The 20,905-nt window shown below is 39.9% G+C and overlaps 1 protein-coding gene across 1 annotated transcript in view; it reads left to right on the forward strand.

Annotated features, from left to right (window-relative positions):
* Nucleotides 1–20,905, forward strand: part of GLP1R (glucagon like peptide 1 receptor) — an 84,431-nt gene that overhangs the window by 48,328 nt on the left and 15,198 nt on the right. The window contains exons 4-8 of the mRNA XM_061365985.1: nt 3,592–3,701; nt 6,216–6,322; nt 9,252–9,405; nt 10,915–11,074; nt 20,612–20,672. Coding sequence (XP_061221969.1) covers nt 3,592–3,701; nt 6,216–6,322; nt 9,252–9,405; nt 10,915–11,074; nt 20,612–20,672 — 592 coding nt within the window. The remainder of the gene's footprint in view (nt 1–3,591; nt 3,702–6,215; nt 6,323–9,251; nt 9,406–10,914; nt 11,075–20,611; nt 20,673–20,905) is intronic.

Here is a 20,905-nt window from a genome sequence, read left to right on the forward strand (position 1 = left end):
TTATTTTGCCTCCATACGTATTAATAACTGAATTTTGTAATTGCTGAAAGCTGAAGGAAATGAGATTCCTGGTGAGCTTCACATAAGACAAAGAGAGAATGCATACAAATACCATGCCTTCCTCCATTTTAGGAAGGTTGAAGATCTCTTACCATCCTAATCCACGGTCAGATGTGCAGAAAGGGTGTCGTAAGAAGTCCATGTGAAAAAATTATTTTAAGAACATGTGCAAACCATATGCTTTCCTCCAAAGCGGTTAGAAGGGTAAGGTACTTGCAGTGCTTGAATCAAAATGTCCCTGATTAAAAGCCAGTGGATCCCTTTGAAATTAGTTGGAACTGTTTTCTCTAAGCAAAAATGAGAATTTAGTTTGTATATGAAAAAAAAGCTATCTAAAGTCTCCCGGTTTTTGTCAAGTTATTTTGGAGATGCACCAGAGCAGTTTCTGATGTTGAGACTGTATTCTGTCCCTGTTTTCAGTGAGACAAGATCAGGAAAGAGCATTCACTTAAAGGTACCGTCTCTTCTGAGCTGTCAGTCATTAACAGACCTTTTCTTTGATTTGGGCAGTAGCAGGCGCCTACTTGTGATGGAGGCTTTTGCTCAGAGGATGAGTAGATGGATGTAGTTTGCCTTGTGCCTCTAGGAAACAGAAAGCAGGAATGGCTGCAGAATGATGCATTTCAGGAAGGGTCTACAGTAAATCTCTGATGTTGAGGGGGTTCTGTGCTATTTGGCACACAACTGAAAAGAATGTATTTCCACCATGGCGAGACTTGTTTTCATATTCCTGAGAGGAACTGGTTGCCTGCAGTGTGTCAGCCCTGTGCTCTTCATGTTGAGGTTTGTGCTACTTTTTCAGTTTTCATGGGCATCTCTCCATGTAGCAACAAGAATCTAAGCTCTTCCTTAAAGTCTCTAAGTTTTCTTTTAACTTTTTTTATGTCATAAGTATTTTGGCTAATAAATTAATTCTATAAACCAAGCATATATGCTCTCAAACTCTCATACGCAATCTCATCTATTTGGATTTTTTGTTTGATTTATTCTTCTTAAGGCTTTTCCTGGATATAGGGTAGTCTAGTTGGTCTTTAGCTGCTTCTGGATTCTGCACTGACCCACAGGTGTGTTGGTGAGCAGTGAGGCTATGACAACCAGACACATCTGGCTTGTGGCTACCCAGAGCTGTCAGTCCAATTTGAGTGTTTGCAACTCCTAGATGTGGCAGGGAAACTCTTTTCCAGTGTCATAGGGTTACATTCATCTTTCCTCATATCTAAATTAATTGCCTTGTCTTTCTGTCTGCTAGCAAATTTCATGTTTCATTTACTGTAAACAAATATGCATTCTCCCATATATGCCAGGCTTCAGCATACAATAGATTTTCCTCCTTATTTCAAAAGAAATGTTTATCAATAAAAGGAAAATTAAAATGTGTCGTGATGATTTGGACTAAAAATAAAAATATCGAGGCCAAGCTTTCATCCCAATTATACCTTGACAGTAAGAAATACTGTATTTTGTGTGTGTGTAAGTGAATTCTCAGTTTTAGAGAATATGAAATAATATTTGTTGTTTGGTTTTTGTGTGTGTTTGGGTTTTTTTTAATCATTTCTCCTTTAGCAATCTGTGGGATTTTAGTTTGTCTTTGTGTGGTTTTTGCCTCTGTTTTTTGTTATTATTGTTTTAGGAGTATAGTAGAATTACTTTTTATGTGAAATTGTTTCTCATAATGATTTTGTCTTGCAATACTCCTTGGTTACAGCTCATGCAATGGCAGTCAGAGTGAATTTCTGAGGCCTATTGACCCTCTGTACTTTAACCCCTTGGATTTTGCCTTCATTGGTTTATAATATATAATATTTCCGGATTCCTAGAACTACCTTTGCATAGATGTTTTGAATGATGTACTTCAATTTGTTGTCCATTAATCCTGGGGGAGGGAAATTGTGCTTTTCTACTTGCTGCCCTCCATCCTTAACATTACAGCAATACTCTGACCAAAGGAAGTGATTGGCACTAGCAGTAGATAATGACAGCAGTGGCAAAATATTCACAGCAGGTAGTGGATGTGAATGTATGTTGCATGCGATAACCCAATCTCTCCTCTGTTTTTCTGTAAGCATGTGCAAACAGATGTTCTTAATAGTAAGGAAAAACCTCCACCAGGCATAACTATATATCCTCTTTATATTCTCTCTTACTGGTATGTTCAGTACACCAATTACAAAAGCAAATATGCTATGCCTACCCAAACCATTATCAGCTACCATTTAGCATACTCATTAGAAACGGTGTATTAGAATATGAATGTCTATATTATTTTTAAAAATGTCTTTCTTCACGTAAAGTACTACTAGTCTACCACTGACAACTATCAAATTAACAATATGCAAATAGCCTACTGCGTTGTTATAATTTCAAATCGGTTTCAGTATTTTCACTTTGAATATAAATGTAGAGTTCTAATGAATTTTGGTTTGCAGTAAGGAGGGAGCTGACAACAGGGTGAGGTTGCAGCAGGCAAGGCTGGGTTTGAGCAAAAGCTGCAATTTTGATACCTGAATAGAACCAAATCCTCTTGATTTCTCATACCTCAAAACATTGGAATTCTATTTCTAAACATAGTCTTGATAGAGGCTAATCCTGATTGAGGGACTAACTCAGTACTGGTCTTTTGAGGGGTAGCTTCCTAACATGCAATAGGTCAGTTTACTGGTTCAGAAGCATGACTAGTAAGAAACTTTCTTTTCAAAGCAGCTGACATGATTACTCCAGCTATGTTCTGATACACAAGCACCTCCAGGTTGCTTATGTACAGCTGTAAAAATTTACACTTCTCCAATATTCCAGACACCAGAGAGAGTTCCTTTTGGTACATTATGGTTCTCTTTCCACTTTGTACTTTTATTTTGATTCTTCAGTCTGATGTAGTTTTCTTATGATCCATTTTGTCATATGTGCTTTTACAAGATCAAGCTGCAAACTGCTTTGGAAAGGTGTTTTATTTATTGCTGGTGTTGTTATTCACACATGTAGACAGAAGGAATAAAAGGATTAATGGCTTAGGCAAAGATTTACAGCTTCGTTTTTGTAGCACAAATGTTTATATAGGCATTTACACTTTGCAGAGCTTGTGTTAACATACCTGTTCTGAGGTTTCTCTGGGTCCGTGTTTACTCTTTCTGTGCCACGTTTTCCCTGTCAATTTTGTAGCTGGGGCTTAACATTGCCAAAATTTGTGTGTCTTTAAAATCTAATTTTTCAGTGAGCCGGAATTTGTGTGTTGTCATATCTTCATAAAGAGGCAATAACTATTTCAGCCTGTTGTTGTTACTGAACAGTTAGCAGTTATGGAGTAAGCACTGTCTGATCCCTTTGCAAGCTGCTCCCTAGCCTTGAGGATGAACAGCAGCTGCCTCTGCTGCAGGCAGGGGAGCTGGTAAGATGCTCCACCAGCAATGCTGTGGCTTCCCCCTTCAGCCGGGAGAGCCATCTGCCAGGAAGAAACTTGCACTGAGCTTCTGTGCACCTTGCCCTGTAAGCAGGCTCTCCTCTCATTAACACGATGGCTTGTTTTGCTCCTGGCAGTGCTGCATGGGCAGGTGTACCGGTTTTGCACCCTGGAGGGGACGTGGCTGCTAAAGGAGAATTCAACCCTGCCCTGGAGGAACCTGTCCGAGTGTGAAGCCTCTGACCAGGTAAGAGTTTCCTTCTCTTGTTGCTGTTGTTGTTTAGGACAAAACAGAAGAGAGAAAAAATACAGTCATTGATGCTCACAGATTTGTGTCCTGTCCCGAGTGCCTTGCTTCAATGAGCTTAATGGTAAGGGACATTACGCCTCTCCTCTTCAACAAAGGGAATGTGGAGGGTAGATGAGAGCAGGTTTCAGTGTATGTGAAAGAGCCAAGAAAAATGAACCAGGTAGTCCCAGCTGCGATGCAGGGCAGGGGGCTCAACAGCAGCCCACCCAGAAGGAGGAGTGACCGAATTGCCTTTTCTTACATTTACAAGTTGTTATAGTAAAGTGTTTATTCTGTCTTGTTAGTAGCTATTCAGGTGATTAAGATGAACTGAACTGAAGGATATTTGCTTTTTTACCTTTGGGCAGGGGGGTTTTACTTGTTTGGGGTGTTTAGGGTTTTTTGTCTTAATTTAGCATGACTGATGGAATTAGTCCTGTTAGTGTTATTTTCTTGCCCTATTGCTTTATACTCTGCAGGGAGCTCAGACAACTGGGCACCAAATGAAGGAGAGCATAGGGATTTCCAGGGGATTTTTGTCAGCCACTGGCGTCAGCTACAGCACCGTGTGTTCTCAATGACACGTGATACCATTACTACTGTGAGCCTCCCAGGGGTGATGCTTTTCCTCACATAAATTGAGTGCACTCTATCCGTCCCACGGTACTGGGAACTAGCACACACCTAGTCAAAAGAGTTCAAGTATATGAAATTCCCAAGTGCTGCAGGGCCTGTGCCCTCTTGAGTTCTCATTCATCAATGCCTCATTCTTCAGAAGTAATAAATGGCTGCAGACTGGAAGGAGAAAGGAGAAGAGATAGCTTCTAATTCTTTAACTATATTAAATTTGACTTTTTCCTTTAATTTGCAGCCTTATTCCTTATCCGTTCTTTTTCTGGGGTATCCCAGCAGAGCATGTTATCTTGAACAACTAGGCCTACGCTTTGTATTGACTTTTCCTTGTTTGCCGTTGTGGTTTCTTCCAGAACTGTGTTGGGACATGCCAAGGAGAGAGATACCTCATGGAAACACTTGGCCATTTGGCACGTGCATCCAAGTTTCCATACACTGACCTGAATACTGAAACTCTGCATGCATGTTGTCAGTCCCTCAAATGTGAACAGCTATGTTTGGTTTCCCAGCTAATATATAGAGAGCCCCATAACAACCTACTTTAAGCATCTTGTACATGAGAACAAAAGGTTGCTTTAATAAGTTAGCTGTGTATTATTTACAGTTCTTGCTAAAACAAAATCCAAAGGGTTTGTGAGTGAATCCTTATAAAATATCATTGATTTACTTTGTGTGTAATGTGGTTTTGATCTGCATAGATGCTTTAAATTGTCAGGTCTCAGTAGTTTACCTGAGCTTTGATACTGAAGGCGTTTTAGTTTTCTCTTCATAAGGCAGCTCTTGTATCATTCCCTTTAAATCATTAACCTAGCAAATCCCTGGGGAACAGCCTGTATGTTCACCTTAAATCCTACTGTCTCTTCAAAGTACATCTGAATAGCTGTACTTATTTTTGAAGTACAAGTATATTCCTTTGTACAGCACAGGTCTCAGGAGTCAGCTGCAGTATTAGCAGCTTGAAGAAGGGAAGTGAAATGCCCTAGTCTAAATAGACTAAGATACGTGCTTAGAAGTGAACCAGAATAAAGAATATGAATGTGCCTCTCAGGCTGAGCAGTAATCCTGTAGCTTTTAAAATACTTCTCCCTAAAGATTTTGGCCAGCCCTTTAAAACAAGGGTCTTGGTAATCATGTCTTCAACAGAGAATCTGAAGAGAGCCACAAGTCAGGACTGTCAGAGGGGTGCAAGCATCTGTGGTGCCCACACTGGGTTGCTCCCGCCTGGACAGTGCCGTAACACCTAGGTCATGAGATGTTGTTGGGCTATAGTTTGTTACCAGGAGGTTGCATAGTTGAGACAGAAGAGGGCAGAATATAGTTGTATGAATGTAAGCATGCTTTGCCTTAGAGTCAGTGAATGGAACCTGACTTGGTTTACCTCTAAGTATGGATGTAGTCAGAGGAGCACCCTCTTTACATGAGTAAGGAGACTTGCTTTAAGTGTTCAAGTCTGAAAGCATCAATTTTGCTGTTTTTACTGCTGGACTGAGTTGTGTCTATGCTTCCTGCCATCTGTTTAAGACTTGCTTTTGTGGTAATTCATGCCTCTCCACCTTGTTATGAAATAATGTCACTTTATCTATTTTCTAGCCTGGCTGTTTGAGCGAACACCTGGGAGCATCTGGGGAATTAAGATTAAATTTTTATTTCTTTAAAGCATGCAGAAAGTGGAAGACTTGAGCTGATATGTGCATTGAACTTGAAAGTAGGGGAATGACTTCTGGTTATCATTAAGAACAGTTAGAAAGCAGCTGGATGAAAAGAACTGAAGCCCATGAGCTCTGTCTTTTTCCCCCTTCCCCCCCCCCCCTTTTTTTTTTCTCCTTTATATGCTCTCAGGATGCACCAGAAGAACAGCTCCTGAATTTGTCCATCATATACACCATTGGATATGCTCTTTCCTTCTCTGCCCTTGTAATAGCAACTGCCATTCTTCTTGGATTCAGGTAACTGGGAAAGCTCTGAAGTGAGTGGGGAAAAGGTGTTATGTTTTTCTCTATGGTAGTATTGGACTTCAACAGGCTTTCTCCATTTGATTATTTTTTCCCTTCTTCTATCACCTCATTTTTCTCTATCTTATGTCACTTCTGTGTTCCTTCCTACAATCATTTCTTCTCAAAATGCAAGTAAAATTCTTAAATTTTTGCAGTGTTACTTGTGTGAATGAGTGGAACAGATGATTATATCAGTTGAAATGTTTTGTTGTGACTTTTTTTTGTTTCGATTAAATTCCCACTGGAAGAGATGGGAGAAGAGAGAGATTCCAGCATTCCCTCATGGTGTTGCTTTGCAGATGAAGCACTAGTCTGGGGTGTGAGAGGACATTTAGGACAGAAGCTTTCATCTTGTCTCGCTTGGAATTACACAGAGCATAAATTTCAGTCTGGCCTATTTCCCAGCCAGCTCCCTGCTACTGTGTATCTCCAGGTCCCATCATCCCTTTTACAGACTGATGAGGCTGCCTCCTAAAAAAAAGGGTACAGTTTTCTGTCTCCTGGTACTCTCATTTGAAATCAAGTCCTGAACACCAGTGCTCTGATCCTTAAACTTCCTTCCCTGACTAAAGAATTATCATTGCCAGTTAACAATCATTTTCTCTGGTGCCAGCACTCTATTTTAGCAAGGCAATCCCACTCCTTTTCACCCTTTTAAGTGTTTATACCCCTTAAGTATTTAAAAAAATCAGTCACGCCTTTTAGCTTCTCATTTCCAAAACTAAAATGATACAAGCCTTCTAATGTTGCGCCACACCTTTAGCATTGTATTGTCCCTCCTCCTTCCAGTGGAGAAGCATAGGCTAGCAATCTCAAAGATTTAAAATTACTGCAGAAATGCAGAGGTGTGTTCACCCTCTGTGAATGCTGTGGGATAATTGATTTGTGTGCATTGTACCTGTGCAACTTTGGGACTCATTTGACAAGGCACCAGATGTCTTGAAGTCTGCAAATGTCTTTCACACAAGTGCTTGCTTCTTGTTTCACCCATCAGTGATACTTCTGAGTAATCGTAACAGGCCAAACTTAAAGGTCACAGAGCACAACCATATACTTTTGGGAAGAAGGAAGGATGTGAACGTGTTTTGTCAGGGAATATGGGTAAATTTGTCACTTGCTCTCCTATGATGACTTGTAGAAGAGAGGGGAACTTTGGTGCCTTAACTTTTGTAGAGAGATGCTTTCACATTTTTAACTTGTACTGAAGCAGGAATTGGTGAAGTGTAGACTAGTGTGTGCTTTTCCAGGGATGCTAAAGGGGATAAGAGTCTTGTTAAAACTGTCATAAATCTATCTTGTGCTTTCCTGCCTGAGGGAAAAATTGGTCCTGGATCTCATGAAATGCATGAGACCTATTCCTATGTGCACTGCAGTTGCTGGATTTTGATTGGAACCTCTGCTTGTGGCGTCTCCTGAGTAGCTGCACAACCTCAACAAATAGGGATCAAAATCTAATTCAGTGGCACCAAAATGCTGGTTTTCTCCCCTTTTGTAATAAGGAGGCCTTTTTAAGTTCTTAGACTACAGAATAACCCTTGGTTTTAATAATGATAAAACAAAAGAAATGATATATCTCTAGTGACCAATTTTGCATCCTCTGAAAGAAATGGAAGAAAAGTCCAATTTCAGTGATGGAAGCTGAATTAGAGCCATAACTTTGTGACTGAAACAATTTAAATAACTTTTATTGCTTATAGCAGAAATACTCTGCAATTACTTTCAATCTATTTTCTTCAGTTGGTTAATTTACATAATTTTTTTTTAGTCTGTGGTAGTTCTGAAGGGTAGTAACAAATAAATTTTGAGTTAAAGGAAAATAAATATTAATCATACATCAGTTTTGAAATAAGTCATGACTTAAAAGTGTTGTGAAAAATTCTGTTTGAGCTATGGAAAAAAAGTTCTCCTTCTTTGGTGCAAAACATACAACTTTCAGACCAAGTTCATTTTTCTACTGAAATTTATAGGGTAATAAAAGTAGGCATAATCTTTCTGGAGCAATTACTGTCTATCATATGTTACTTGTATCTTCTTAGTATCAAAAAAGAATCATGCCTAGTGTAACTTCCTTTGAAACAAAGGATGGTGTGTACCCTTGCAGAAGAAGGGAAGAAAAACGTTTATGGGTAAGGCTGATAAAATATTGGCAGCACCCTGCAGTTGGATGCCATTTACATAACTGCAGTTTCTTTTGCTATCCCTTAACATGCTCTTTTTTTGACAGGTAGCAATTTTATTATCTTTATAGCTGGCTGCTGAAATTCAAGAGGTTTTTTTTACATGGTTGGTTGTTGTGGTGCTTTTTGAGGTTGGTTTGGTTTTTTTCCAATTCTGAATGCAGAGGTTAAATTTCTGTTCCTTTTACTTCTACAGAAAGTATTTACAATTTCTTCAGGGGGCAATCTGAATACAGATTTTTCTCTTGTCAAAGTGGTAATTTACAGGTTGATGTTTTTCATTGTGGGTTTGGGCACAGCCAGAGGCTGCACTGCACACCAGTTCCTGAGCCAAGTGCAGTGACATTAGGGTCAATTCAAAGAGATTAGATTCAACCTTATATGAAACTTAACTATTTTCAGTCCTCTCAGATACTTCTTTTGAAAGTTATTTTTACATTATTTTTTTAATGTATTTTTTCCTTACACATTTGATCTTTTTCCTTCCCCCAAACACCTGGGGCTAAATTTTGGAATGTCTTTTCCTTGAAAGAGATTTCTTTCCAAAACCATTTTGAAATCCCTACAGCTATTCTCAATTTATGGGATTTCCTCTGGTACCTCCTGATTTCCAGCAGGGCTTGTTGTTCCATCCCTCAGTCCTATGTATGATGTTGCAGCTTATCCGTAGATAGTGGATCATGACTGATTCTTCCTTTTTACAGACATCTGCATTGCACAAGGAATTATATTCACCTGAACCTCTTCACCTCGTTTATTCTCCGGGCTATATCAGTCTTCATTAAAGACTCAGTGGTGAAGTGGATGTACAGCACAGCTACACAAGAGCACCAATGGGAAGGACTTATTGCCTACCAGGTAGGGGCAGACACTGGGGTAGTCCTCAGGATACTGGAGTCATTGCTGCAGTGTGTCTGGATGACAGAAGATAATTTAATGTTGTAGCTGTGCCACCCTGTTCTTGGGACAAGCAAGTAGCTGATGCCATGGCATATTTCTCTGCCTATGGGGAGTTTGCCTATACTAGACAGAAGAAACATAAAGAGGTGGACTTTTGACATACATATATATATGTGTGTGTGTATGTATACACATGCCCATATCTTTTTTGCCATGCTGCAGGTTCATTTCTTTCTGGCAGTGACAAGAGGGCATTCGTTTCCCTAAGCCAACGCTTTTTGTGATAGGACTGTCTGTCTTGTGTAATGACTAAATTCGTTGGTCATTCTTGGAGGTCTTTATAATCTGTTGATGATGAGGAAATAAAAAAAGAAGTATCTGATTAAAATGCAAATTTGAAAGCATTTAGAAAAGCTTTGAGGAAACAGGCCAATTAAATACTTCTAATTGAAGGGAGAGGATATACAACTCTTGTGAATGATGAAAGCATGCCTTTCCCCATTCAGATGTGGTATACAAAATGTACTTGCATCTTCAAAGACGGGATTTTCGTTGTCTGTATAGCTCTTGTGTTTCTGAAACATGGGTACAGCATTTGCTGCAGCAGTGCAGGGTGGGGGTTGTAAATGGTATGTCTTCTGATGCATACATAGTACCCATCCTTTTCTGACACTTTGCCTAAGGCTTAAGCACTAATACCAAACAGTGAATCTTATATGATGGCTGATTTCTTCTGATCTGCAATGTATAAACTGGCAGAAAATAATACTGTATCTTAAATGGTCTGGAAATGTTCACATTGTCATTCATTCAGTGTTCACGTGTTAGTCATTCTCTACTTAAAAAAACACCTGGGCTGTATGTTTTCATGAGATCTGATGGATGTATTTATTAGGTAAGCAGGTTTCATAGTTATCTAAAGCCATACTGACCAGCTGTCTGTAATTTACTAGCCAAGAGATATTTTGCACTCAAATATGATGCACTGGGCAATATTACAGTTCTGTCAAAAAATTTTCGCTTTGTAAAATAGTCAGTATTATGACATCTGCCACTTGCTCTTTAGTAAATTCTCAAGTGCAGAACAAAGTATCTGGGGAAGTGAAAAGATTCGCTGGCTGCAGTTGACCTTTCACTTTCAGTACCGTACACTTACAGCACTTACAGTACCTTTCATCTTTGTATTGTGCTTTTCAAATTACAATCAATTGGTTATTGAGGGAAAATGCAGAACATGCAATGTAATTATTTTTTTTTTCTTTTAGGGAAGAATGTTATTGAAAGCATCTCTCTGCAGCGTATGGCACCTATTACTGGCTTCTGCCCCTTTAGTACTCAAATGTGGTGAATTTAGCAAGTGTTGTTTTGAGGAGCAAGAGTAGGAGATAGAATGAGTCTTTTGGGTTAGTATTTCTTTATTCTCAGCCCTTCTTGCATTCATTTGAGCTGTGCTTTCTTCCATCACAGGAATCACTTAGTTGTCGATTGGTCTTTGTGATGATGCAGTATTGTGTGGCTGCAAACTACTACTGGTTGCTGGTGGAAGGCATGTACCTGTACACTCTACTGGTTCTTTCAGTCTTCTCAGAGCAAAGGATTTTTCGGCTTTATCTCTGCGTTGGCTGGGGTAAGTTGATCTTTCCATATGTCTGCAGTGGCTGAATGCACCAGCAGACTGTATAACAAGAAAAGTCATTGTATTTTGGTTGTAGTCCTGCCCAGTTCAGTCCTGCACTCCCCATTCCCTTTGTGGTTCTGAACCCATACTTTCTTTGAGCTGGAGGGTGCTGGGCCAGCACAGCTCCTGGATGCTTACACAGCAAAGGCTGTGGGTTCATAATGTAGGGGCTGTGCAACACTGCAGAAACTCTGCAAACCAGTGACAGGCACATAGTACTTTTCCTGCCAAGGCTTCCCAATATGAAATACATGGGGGTGATTCCAGGTGAGTGTGGACTTCCCTGGACTCCCCTGCCTCATCGCTTGAGAGTTTCCCAGTGCATTCAAAGGCGTAACTACTTGTGGTGCAAAATAGCAATGGCACCTTGCATCTGGTCAAGGATAACAGTAGAGAAATGCTGGCAGCATGAGCTAGGGAGGTGTAAAGAGGCTGATAGACAAGGGGGTGCTGGCAGGAGATGTTGGGTTGGTTATGTGGGAAGAGCAGGTCAAGTAGTGATTGCAAGGCAAAAAAAGTGGTCAGTGTGCACATGCCATGGGCATATGTGCGCTTGGGATCAAGAACAGTGATGCCATGAAATCAGTTGGTTCAGCCAGAGTCACCTTCAGTAGAAATGCTGAAGCTTTAATTCTTTCAGTGTCCAGTTAGCCAGAAAATATGTTACTGTTCAGGATTAATCCTGGTTTTGGAACATCCCTTATGTGCTTTTACTGTATTTTCTCTCTTGCTGTTCTCCCCCCTCCCTTTTTGGTGGAAATCGAGTGACTTCTGGAAAACTGAAAGTAAATCCAAGTAAATACTGCAAGTACTTTCACAGATACTAGTTTGAAGATTTAAATTGCTTTGGCTGTCCTCTCTCTATGGATTTGCCACCTCTGAATATTGTAGCAAATTAGTTCACTGCTAAAATGCATATAAACAGCTCACTGTGAATTACCCGGTGCTACTGAACAGTGATATATGAGGAGCAAAGGCTTTCCAGCTTATTGATGGGAACAAATAAATGCAAATAATAGCAACTTTTTTGCTGGAGAATTTTAGTTTAAAAATTTCTACATCTTCCATTATTGTTTTGCCCAGGGCATACAGGAAAAACAACAGCACCTTGTATACCGGTTGAATCATGTTTTGTGAATGGCTGTACCCTCAAAAAAGAAAAAAAAAAGAGGAGGGAGGGGGATAGGGGAGCTATCCTGAATCACTGACTGAGGTCATGAAAGAAAATGGAAAATTAGAGCAATATTATATCTAGCCAAATCCTGAGGGTATTGTGGTGTCTTACAAGATTTGATCTGAATCACTTCTAGTTAGAGTTTGTTTCTTAACAAAAGCAGACAGCAGAAACAGAAACAGAAGATGCTGGTTTAGTTATTCCTTTACAATGTAAATTTTGCTACTGTTCAATTTCTGGATAAGTTTGTGGAAATGAGTGGCAATGCCAGAACTTGGGAATGGATAAATGGCTTTCATCCAAGCTTCCTAGAAAAACTCTGCTTGACCCATTCAATCCTCATCTGTACAGTTTCTTGCTAATCTAGACATGGCTGCATGTGAAAACCTTGCCAGTGATTCTCCATCTTCAAATGCAAAAAGATCTGCTAGTTCAGTGTTCCCAGATTAGTTATACCAGGTAACAGTTTAGTCTCTAAAAGTGGAAAGACATGAAGATTTTTTTCACTTTCTTGCTTCTTCACTGGTGTTTCCATTTTTGGGTGCTCTGGAATCTCACCAAATATGTTTCTGGCATATACAATGCTCAGAATATTTAATTTTTTGAGCAACGTGATACAGAGAAGTCAGTAGGTTCTTGTTTTTGCTGAGAAAGTGCTGCTCTTTGAAATACTTTATCAACTGTAAAAATAAAGCTGGATCAAAAAATAAATACGTATTTGATTGTCAGAATTGATTTGATACCTGGACCCTTTGTTCTGTTAATGAATTGTTCTCTTAAAGGATAATTTTTAACTTGTTCATTGCTCATCATTTGATGAATATTTATGTTTTAAAATTTCATGTATGTATTCACAAATTTAGTGGGTGTTAGTCATTTCGTATTATTTCTTCTAATTAGAAGTGAACTTTGTGTGATCGCTCACAGACCACATGGTACTGGTTCTGCTGTCTGAATAGCTTCTGTGATCTCCTGTATGATCACATGTTTGTACTTGCACTTCTCTTAAATGTACATATGAATAAAACCATGTGTTTTCCTCAAGGCTTTTGTCCACCTGAGTGTTTGCACATACTGTTGGTCATGATGTTTGCCCTGCTACGCTTCTTTCAAGGAACAGGTCTCAAAACAAACAAACTAGAGCAAATTATTTCCTTGGGTTAATCCCAAGCAAAACTGTAATGTAAGGGCCAGCTTTCAAATAGGTAGGTATGTCCCAATACAATTTCTGTCTAAGCTTTTAAATTGCTATATTAAATAGTGCTAATTTTGGGGGGGGGGGGGGGGGGGGAGTCTATGTAATTTTGTAAATAAAAATACTTCTCCCATTTTGTTTAACATGATTATTTCATCTCAATGTCATCAGCAAACTTAGTGAGGGTGCACTTCATCCAGTGCCCATGTCTCCAGCAAAGATATTGAAAAGCACCAGTACCAGTAAGGAACGCAGATCATTACTGGTCTCCACTTGGACATCAAGTTGTTTGGCACAACTCTCCAGCCAATTCCTCATCCATGGAGTGTCTTACCTGTCAAATCCATCTCTTTCCAGTTTAGAGACAGTGTTGTGCAGGACAGTAGCAAATGCTTTGTACAAGTCCACGTAGATGACATCAATTGCTTTTCCCTTATCTACCAATGCTGTAACCCTGTTGTAGAAGGCCACCAAATTGGTCAGGCATGATTTGCCTTTAGTGAAGCCATGTTGGCTGTCAGTAATCACTTCTTTATTTTCCATATGTTTTAGTATAGTTTCCAGGAAGATTTGCTCCGTGATCTTGCTGGGCACAGAGGTGGGGCTCACTGGCCTGTAATTCCAAGTGTCTTACTTTTTTCCCTTTAAAAAAAAAAAAAAAAAGGCTGCATCTCATAATGGACTTGTGTGCCTTCAGATTCCTTAGTCTCAGATTTGATCTTCTCCAGTGAGTGGTTCAGTGTTCTCCTAGTTCCTATCTTTGCCTTTTGCGATTCCAGTGGTGTGTCTGGAGCAATTGCTGGTGAAAACTGAGGGAGGAAAAAAGCCAACAGTATCTCAGCCTTCTCCGTATCCTGGGAAAACCAGGTCTCCTCTTTCCTTCTGGAGGGTCTTATCCATTTGGTCTTCCTGGTCGGGTGGCCTGTAGCAGACCACCACTGTTATGGCACCTGTCCCTGCCCTCCCTTTAGTCCTGACCTATAAGCTCTTGGTCAGCTCCTAATCCATCCTTAGGTGGAGATCCATGCACTCCAACTGGTTGTTGATACAGAGGGCAACACCCTGCCTTTATCTCTCGTGCCTGTTTTTCCTGAAGAGCCTGTATCCTTCCATTCCAACACTCCAGTCATAGGAACCATCCCACCATGTGTCAATAAGGTTGTAGCCCTGCAGGTACATGAACGTCTGTGGCTCCTTTATTCCCTATGCTACATGTGTTTGTTTGGAGGTCTTTAAGTTGGGTGCCCAATGAAGCAAACTTAGGCTGGAGGGGGTGGAATTCCTTTTTGCTGCTCTTCAGATGCTCTCCTGCTGACCTGTGATCTCTGTCTATAGGCTCTGGGCATCTCTTGCTGGTACTGGCATCAAACTGATAGGAGTGGGATAGATTGAGGTTCTCCTTCTCTAATACCTTTAGTTTAAAGCCTTTTCAACAACTTCTCAAGCCTATGACCAAAGATGCTTTTCTGTTGTCTAGCGGATGGACCCCATCAGCCCCCAGTAGGCCAGTTTTTCCAAGGTACCATACTCAATCTGTGTTTTCCTAGGAACAATTAACAAACAGTGTAGAGTGTAAGGAAAACTTAATAAATATTTCCCAAGTATATTTTTGCTGTATGATAATGTCAGGACAGATCTTAATGTTGTTAGTGTTCCATTTAGTATCAATTTGTATGAGTAATTATTCTTTGCTGTTGAAGTGTTTTATAAGGGGAAAAATCTGTTTATCTTCTGTTATTGTACTTTGCAAAAACTAGAAAAGCTATAAAATCTTGGTATACTCAAGAGAAGTAATGTAGTTTTACAATATGGGACTCATTTATATTGATACCATGTATATTGATAGGATGTTATAAACTTTCCTGATTACTTGCAAGGTATGGCTGAAATGGCCACTTCCTTCCTGAGTTTTCATGCCATACTAGGCTTTGAGATGGCACTGTTAAATATTTCCCATTTCATTTCATATGGAAAACATCTTGCTTATGTCTTCTTTTTCTTTGTAAAAGCATGCATTTGTTTTAAACCCGAGTTCCGCATATTTTACAGCAAAAGCAATGGGTTTATGCTATTTTCAAAGCTGATAGGAAAAAATAGCAGAGACAGTTACAGCATCAAACCCCCAAATTTCTAATAGGCTAATGGCTGAACAGGCAAATAAGTTGTTCTGTTCAGTCTGGACGTCAGCACGGCAGCAGCTAAACAGGATGCTGATTCAGATAGTCATTACCATCTGCAGAAGAAGAATCTGTTGCTATACATTACTGGTACTTGGTCTTCCTTCCTGTGGCGTAAGAGAAATCTTTGCCCATGGATCTCACCTTCTAGGGAGAACAAAACATCTGCAGAAGAAAGCAACATAACTATGGAGATCAAGATGGTTACATTTTGTTTTGTTTGTTTCTGAGGATGTACAGACTGTTCTTAACCAGGGTGTCCAGGACACCAACTCATCATGTCTGAGCGCAAATGAAGAGTTGAGCGTGACACTGAATTCAATTAGCTGTGTCAGTGGTTTCTAGAGAAGAGTAGTTTGTACTGTAACGCTGCCGAATCAGCAGCATTTCGTGGGGAAAAGAACCTGTTCACACTGAAGTGGGGAGAGGGGAATGGGGAAACAACATCAGTGTCCCACAGTGGCTGTGCAACTTGCAACACCCAGGGAGGAAGAATGACAGGAGACAATTTTCAGCACGAAAGGCTAAGAAATTGGTAATAAAAAGCTAAATGTTGTCTGAACTTCTGTGGCAATTTTACACCCAGCTGCACTTGCAGCAGGGAAACTGCCATTAAAAATAAATAATCCCCTTCCTTTCAAACCTTGCAATCCAAATTTTGTCTAAGGAAGAATACTTTGAGGGAATGAAGCCATTAAAGGCAGGAAGCCTAGCTAGGGTGTCAAAATCTACATCCTGATTGCAAGGAAGATCTGACTGGAACAGAGTCGGTAAAAAAAACATCCCTTCTGAAGCCCAGTATGAGCTTAGTGTAGCAACAGGATGCATTCATTGCGCAGGACAAATGTTTTCTGTTTTCAAATGAAAACTGTTTCAAGTGAGGATGTGAAAATAGGGATTCTGCCCTGACTTATCTTGGTAGGAAATGCTTGTCAGGAGTTTCTCTTAATTCTGTTTGTTGGTTTCTTTTTATACTTTGTCTTTTGGATTAAACTCTTCTCATGCTTTTCCTTTCTTTCCTTTTCTCTCACATTTTCAATGTTCTTGCTCTGTCTACATCTGGTTATATTTTTTATCAGTTCTTTCAGCTTCTCATCACATACTTCTTGCATTTGTACATCAGGCAGTTAATCGAGTCAGACAATCCTGGAGTTTCTGAGAGATGAGAGGATTGGAGTTCTGCTGACAGCAGTAGTGACCTTCTGTTTTTTGTGACTGATTTTTTTAGAGGTTTAACTTCTCAGAACGTGGAAACCAGTCAGGTTACATCTCAAATATGAGCTTATAAACCACCTTAGCAGTCTGCAATGCTGTATTCAAAATATGTCCTTATTTAAGGGTCTCGACAGGATGGCAGTGCTCTGGTCCTGCAGAGATAAATTTATTAATCAGTATGTGAGGATGAGTGGAGCCTGTCTTGCTCCTCATACATCTTTCTTTCCTGAAACTGCCTTTACATAAAATGTGGTATCATGCAAAGCTATAAATACTATGTCTGTAAGAATGAAAACTTGCCTGGACCTTGAGGTAAAGAAGATGGCATGGAATAGCACCACCTGGTGACGGCTTTCATGGTAACTGCTATTTAGTGGACTCCAGAGCAAGCTTCATCTTTTCTGTTCTGTTACCAAAGTATCTCAGACCTGTTAAACAAAACGATTGGTTTCTACATGCTGTTCTCAGGACACGGGCTGCTTGCATTAGCAGCTTCACGAATTGCTTTCAGCTCTGCTCATTAGGGACAGAGGAGCATTGTGGAAATATCAACCAAACAGTGGTTCCTGTGCATAATTTTTCACAGCTTTCTTCTCTTGCCTACTCCATCTTATTATCATTCTGGATAATGCCAGTTGTAAAACTTTTTTTTTTATTTAATATTAAGACACCTGGACAGCTGTTGATTATATAAGGTAGAGTGAAAAATGAATAGTTCGTGCTGCTTATTTATGCAGTTAAGATGGTGATTCGGCAGTTCCATTACTTTCCCATCAATCTGTAATACGTATTATTATCATAGCCTATAATTCAGATGCCCTGTCATTTGAAGTTGAACTTTATTACCCGAGCTGTCGGCATGCTTATTTCCTAGTACACTTGATAGATTTCATAATCACCATGTAGCGCTCAAAATTTTTAGTCAGTTGTCAGCCTGCAAGAATTAGCATGGCAGAGGCTGTTACGAGCAGGCTGTTGCAGTTTCTGGAATCTTCAGCAATGATGGAGTACAGATGAAAGTAAATGTTACTATTTCCAGAATTCAGAGACCTTTTTGTGGTCAGAAAGATCAATCACAGAGTTTTCTGTATGACAGAAAGCAAAACCAGAAAGGGTTCAGACTGGATCTTAAATAAATGCATCCCATAAATGGGCACAGTTTTTTTCACAAAATGTCTGATACTCTTTGAATAGTAACAGCAAGAAAAAGAGGTGTAGGACTGAAACTGAAATGCTGCCTGTTGGGAGTCCAGGTTTCTTGTCTGTATTGATAGTCTGAGATGATAGTCATCTGTAGAATTTATTCAAGGAGCTGTATGCAGTTTGCTTTCCTGCCTGCTCAAGCCAGCCAAATTTCTCGACTGAGTGAAGTAACTAGAATAATATTTGCATTTGTGCCAGTTAATGCAGGTTAATCAGGTACTGAGATTATAAACTAATCTGTGGAGAGCCTCAGTGATCTTTGCAAACTACAGGTATTGCAGAGATGCTGCAGACTTTATTGATATTGTGAATGACTTCTACAGACTTAAGGTGGAATAGGGGATGTTCTTGGGGCAGTCTTCTCTTTAGATCTGGACTAGGACTTTGGAAGATTTGATGTATTTTTATCTGATGAGAGAGCGTCCCATGCAGTTTTCAGAGACCCACATTTCTTAGGACAAGGCTTTGTGAATTTGGTAGCTTTCAGATGGTGTCCATGTAGAATTTGCGCTGATGTTCAAAGCTTTTAAGTATGTCTTGAACTGTTAAGTCTTGGTGTCTCAGATTAAAATGTGTATGGCTAGCATGGAAAATAATGTGACTGACAGTGATACAATACCAGGGCACCAAGGGCCTGAATCACATGTAGGAGTGGGTAGAGGGTGTTGAACAAGTCACCTTGTACATGGTGCCTATTAATTTGTATAACATTTGCATAGCAGGAGGCTGATGCAGTTCAATAACACCAGCCTCTGTCTATCTAAGCTCTTGTGAAATATAATGTTAATAATAGATTTTCAATTCAAACGTCAAGTTTGACTAAATATTGAGATATATCTGATATATCCAGAAGATGGAGATAACCACAAATTGTTATCGTTATCACTTGCTGTATAAGTTTCCTCCACTGACTTACAGCCTTTGTGCTCTCAAGCATTCATGTCTTACCCTTTAAGTTTTATATTATGTCTTAATTGTCAGCAAAGTTAAGGAAGGAATAATTCAAACTATAATCAGTTTCTATTAAACAAAGGCTCATTTGTGTTTGTGATTTGCAGTGAGCCTGGTCTTAATCTCTTATGTCACTATCAAAGAAACATGGAGTTCTTAGTAACTTTGCTCCCATAACATTGTGTATTGTCAGTATCAGGTACATCTGTGTAAAACGTTCAACCACTTGCCCCAGTAATCTCTACTCAATTCATTATCTTTACTATTATTCAAATAATTGGTATTTTTCTCTTGATGTGCTTTATTTTCCTTTTTTTTTTATCTTTTTCTCTGATTAAGAAGAATATCTTTCATGTCTGTACTATTTTAGTTGCTCTAACAGTAGAGAAAGAATACAGTACAGAAGAGAAGGTTTTTCCACTACAGATACTGCTTGTAGATCTTCAGACGGCAGGAGATCAGCAGTTTCCCTGTGGCTTCTGCTGTTAGGAAGCATGTATTTGCCCTGTGCAGTGCTTACTGCTACACACTGATGTTCTTACGGTTCCTTGCCATACTGGTTCTTAAGAATGAAAAACCAAAGCACATTAAATTTTGCCCTTCCTATCTAATGTATGTATAGCATCAGGCACTATCCAAGGAGGTACACGGAGGAATTAGACCATCTTGATCCATCCTTAGAGAGAAATTCCTCATTGTGCTCGTTGAGTCTCAACCTGCTTTCCTTACCCATGGGCTTTTTTGGCATACCGTACATTGAGTATTGGTTGGTAGATGCACTTGAAACTTATTTTTCAAGACCTAGGCATTTCATAAATGAAATAAATTATTTTGAGAGTGAGCCTTTGACATTGTAAAGGAAGTAATGACTGCCAGATTATTTGGCTTTTCCCCCCTTTACACCCCAGATAAACTTACCAACTGTAGCACATGCACTGTCGGAAAAGCTTTAGGACCAAGTCTCTTCTCAAGACCAAATGCATCTGCTGTCTTTGCTGCAGCCACTCAAGTCCATGCCAGTACTTGCATCCCAAACTTGGGACTTCTCTGCAGGGGAGGCCTGAAGACGCATGCTGTGTCATGTGCCCACACTCCCCTTTGCCATAAGGGGTACATGGGACTGAGTGTGTTCCAGCCCCAATCCCAAGAAATGGCCTGAGCTTACTGCTTAACCACAAGCAGAAATGTGGATGTAAAGGTTTGGGTTTGGGAGAACACCACACACCTCTCTAGCATGAATATATAGAGAGGCTAGCAGAGCTTCCAGAAATTCTGTTTCCTTGGCCTCTCTGTGAAACAGAAAAGTTGGTATATGCTGAGTATGACGGTGATTGTTTCTTAGTCATTTTTCATACCTGTTAGGAGTTAGGTGGGGGCCCAGGCCAAATGAGTTACGTGTGTTAGTTACTTGCAGGTTAGATTCCTCCTCCCACCATTGATGGCCATCAATGGGTAGTAGCTGCAACCCTGCCCTGTTGCTCGTTATTATGGGGGATAGAGAGGGGTTGAACTCCTCTGTGCTTTTACCTGTCTCTTAATGGCAGTGTCAACCTTGTCTCCTCTTTTCCCAGGTATGCCAATGCTGTTTGTTACCCTCTGGGGAACTGTCAAGTATCTTTATGAAGATGAGGGGTTGGTTTAGTTCTGATTTTTCTAGCTGTCTCATTTGTTCTGTATGTGTGCATCAGCAGGTCATTGTCTGCTTTCTGTTTGGTGTGGTTTGCTTTGGCAGTGTGCTGAAATCTCACATAATTGCTTCTGTTTTGTCTGAAGGTCTTGCATAACATTTCAGAAAGGAGCATATGTTTGTCTCTGATCAGAATTTTCTGCATGTCTGAATGAATCTATCCTTTTGCAGGTCAAGG

The sequence above is a fragment of the Neopsephotus bourkii genome, unplaced genomic scaffold (genome assembly GCF_033783945.1).
Source record: "Neopsephotus bourkii isolate Nb327-2 ecotype Australia unplaced genomic scaffold, CSIRO-AGI_Nbou_v1 NB_1292, whole genome shotgun sequence".
NCBI classification, from domain to species: Eukaryota; Metazoa; Chordata; class Aves; order Psittaciformes; family Psittacidae; genus Neopsephotus; species Neopsephotus bourkii.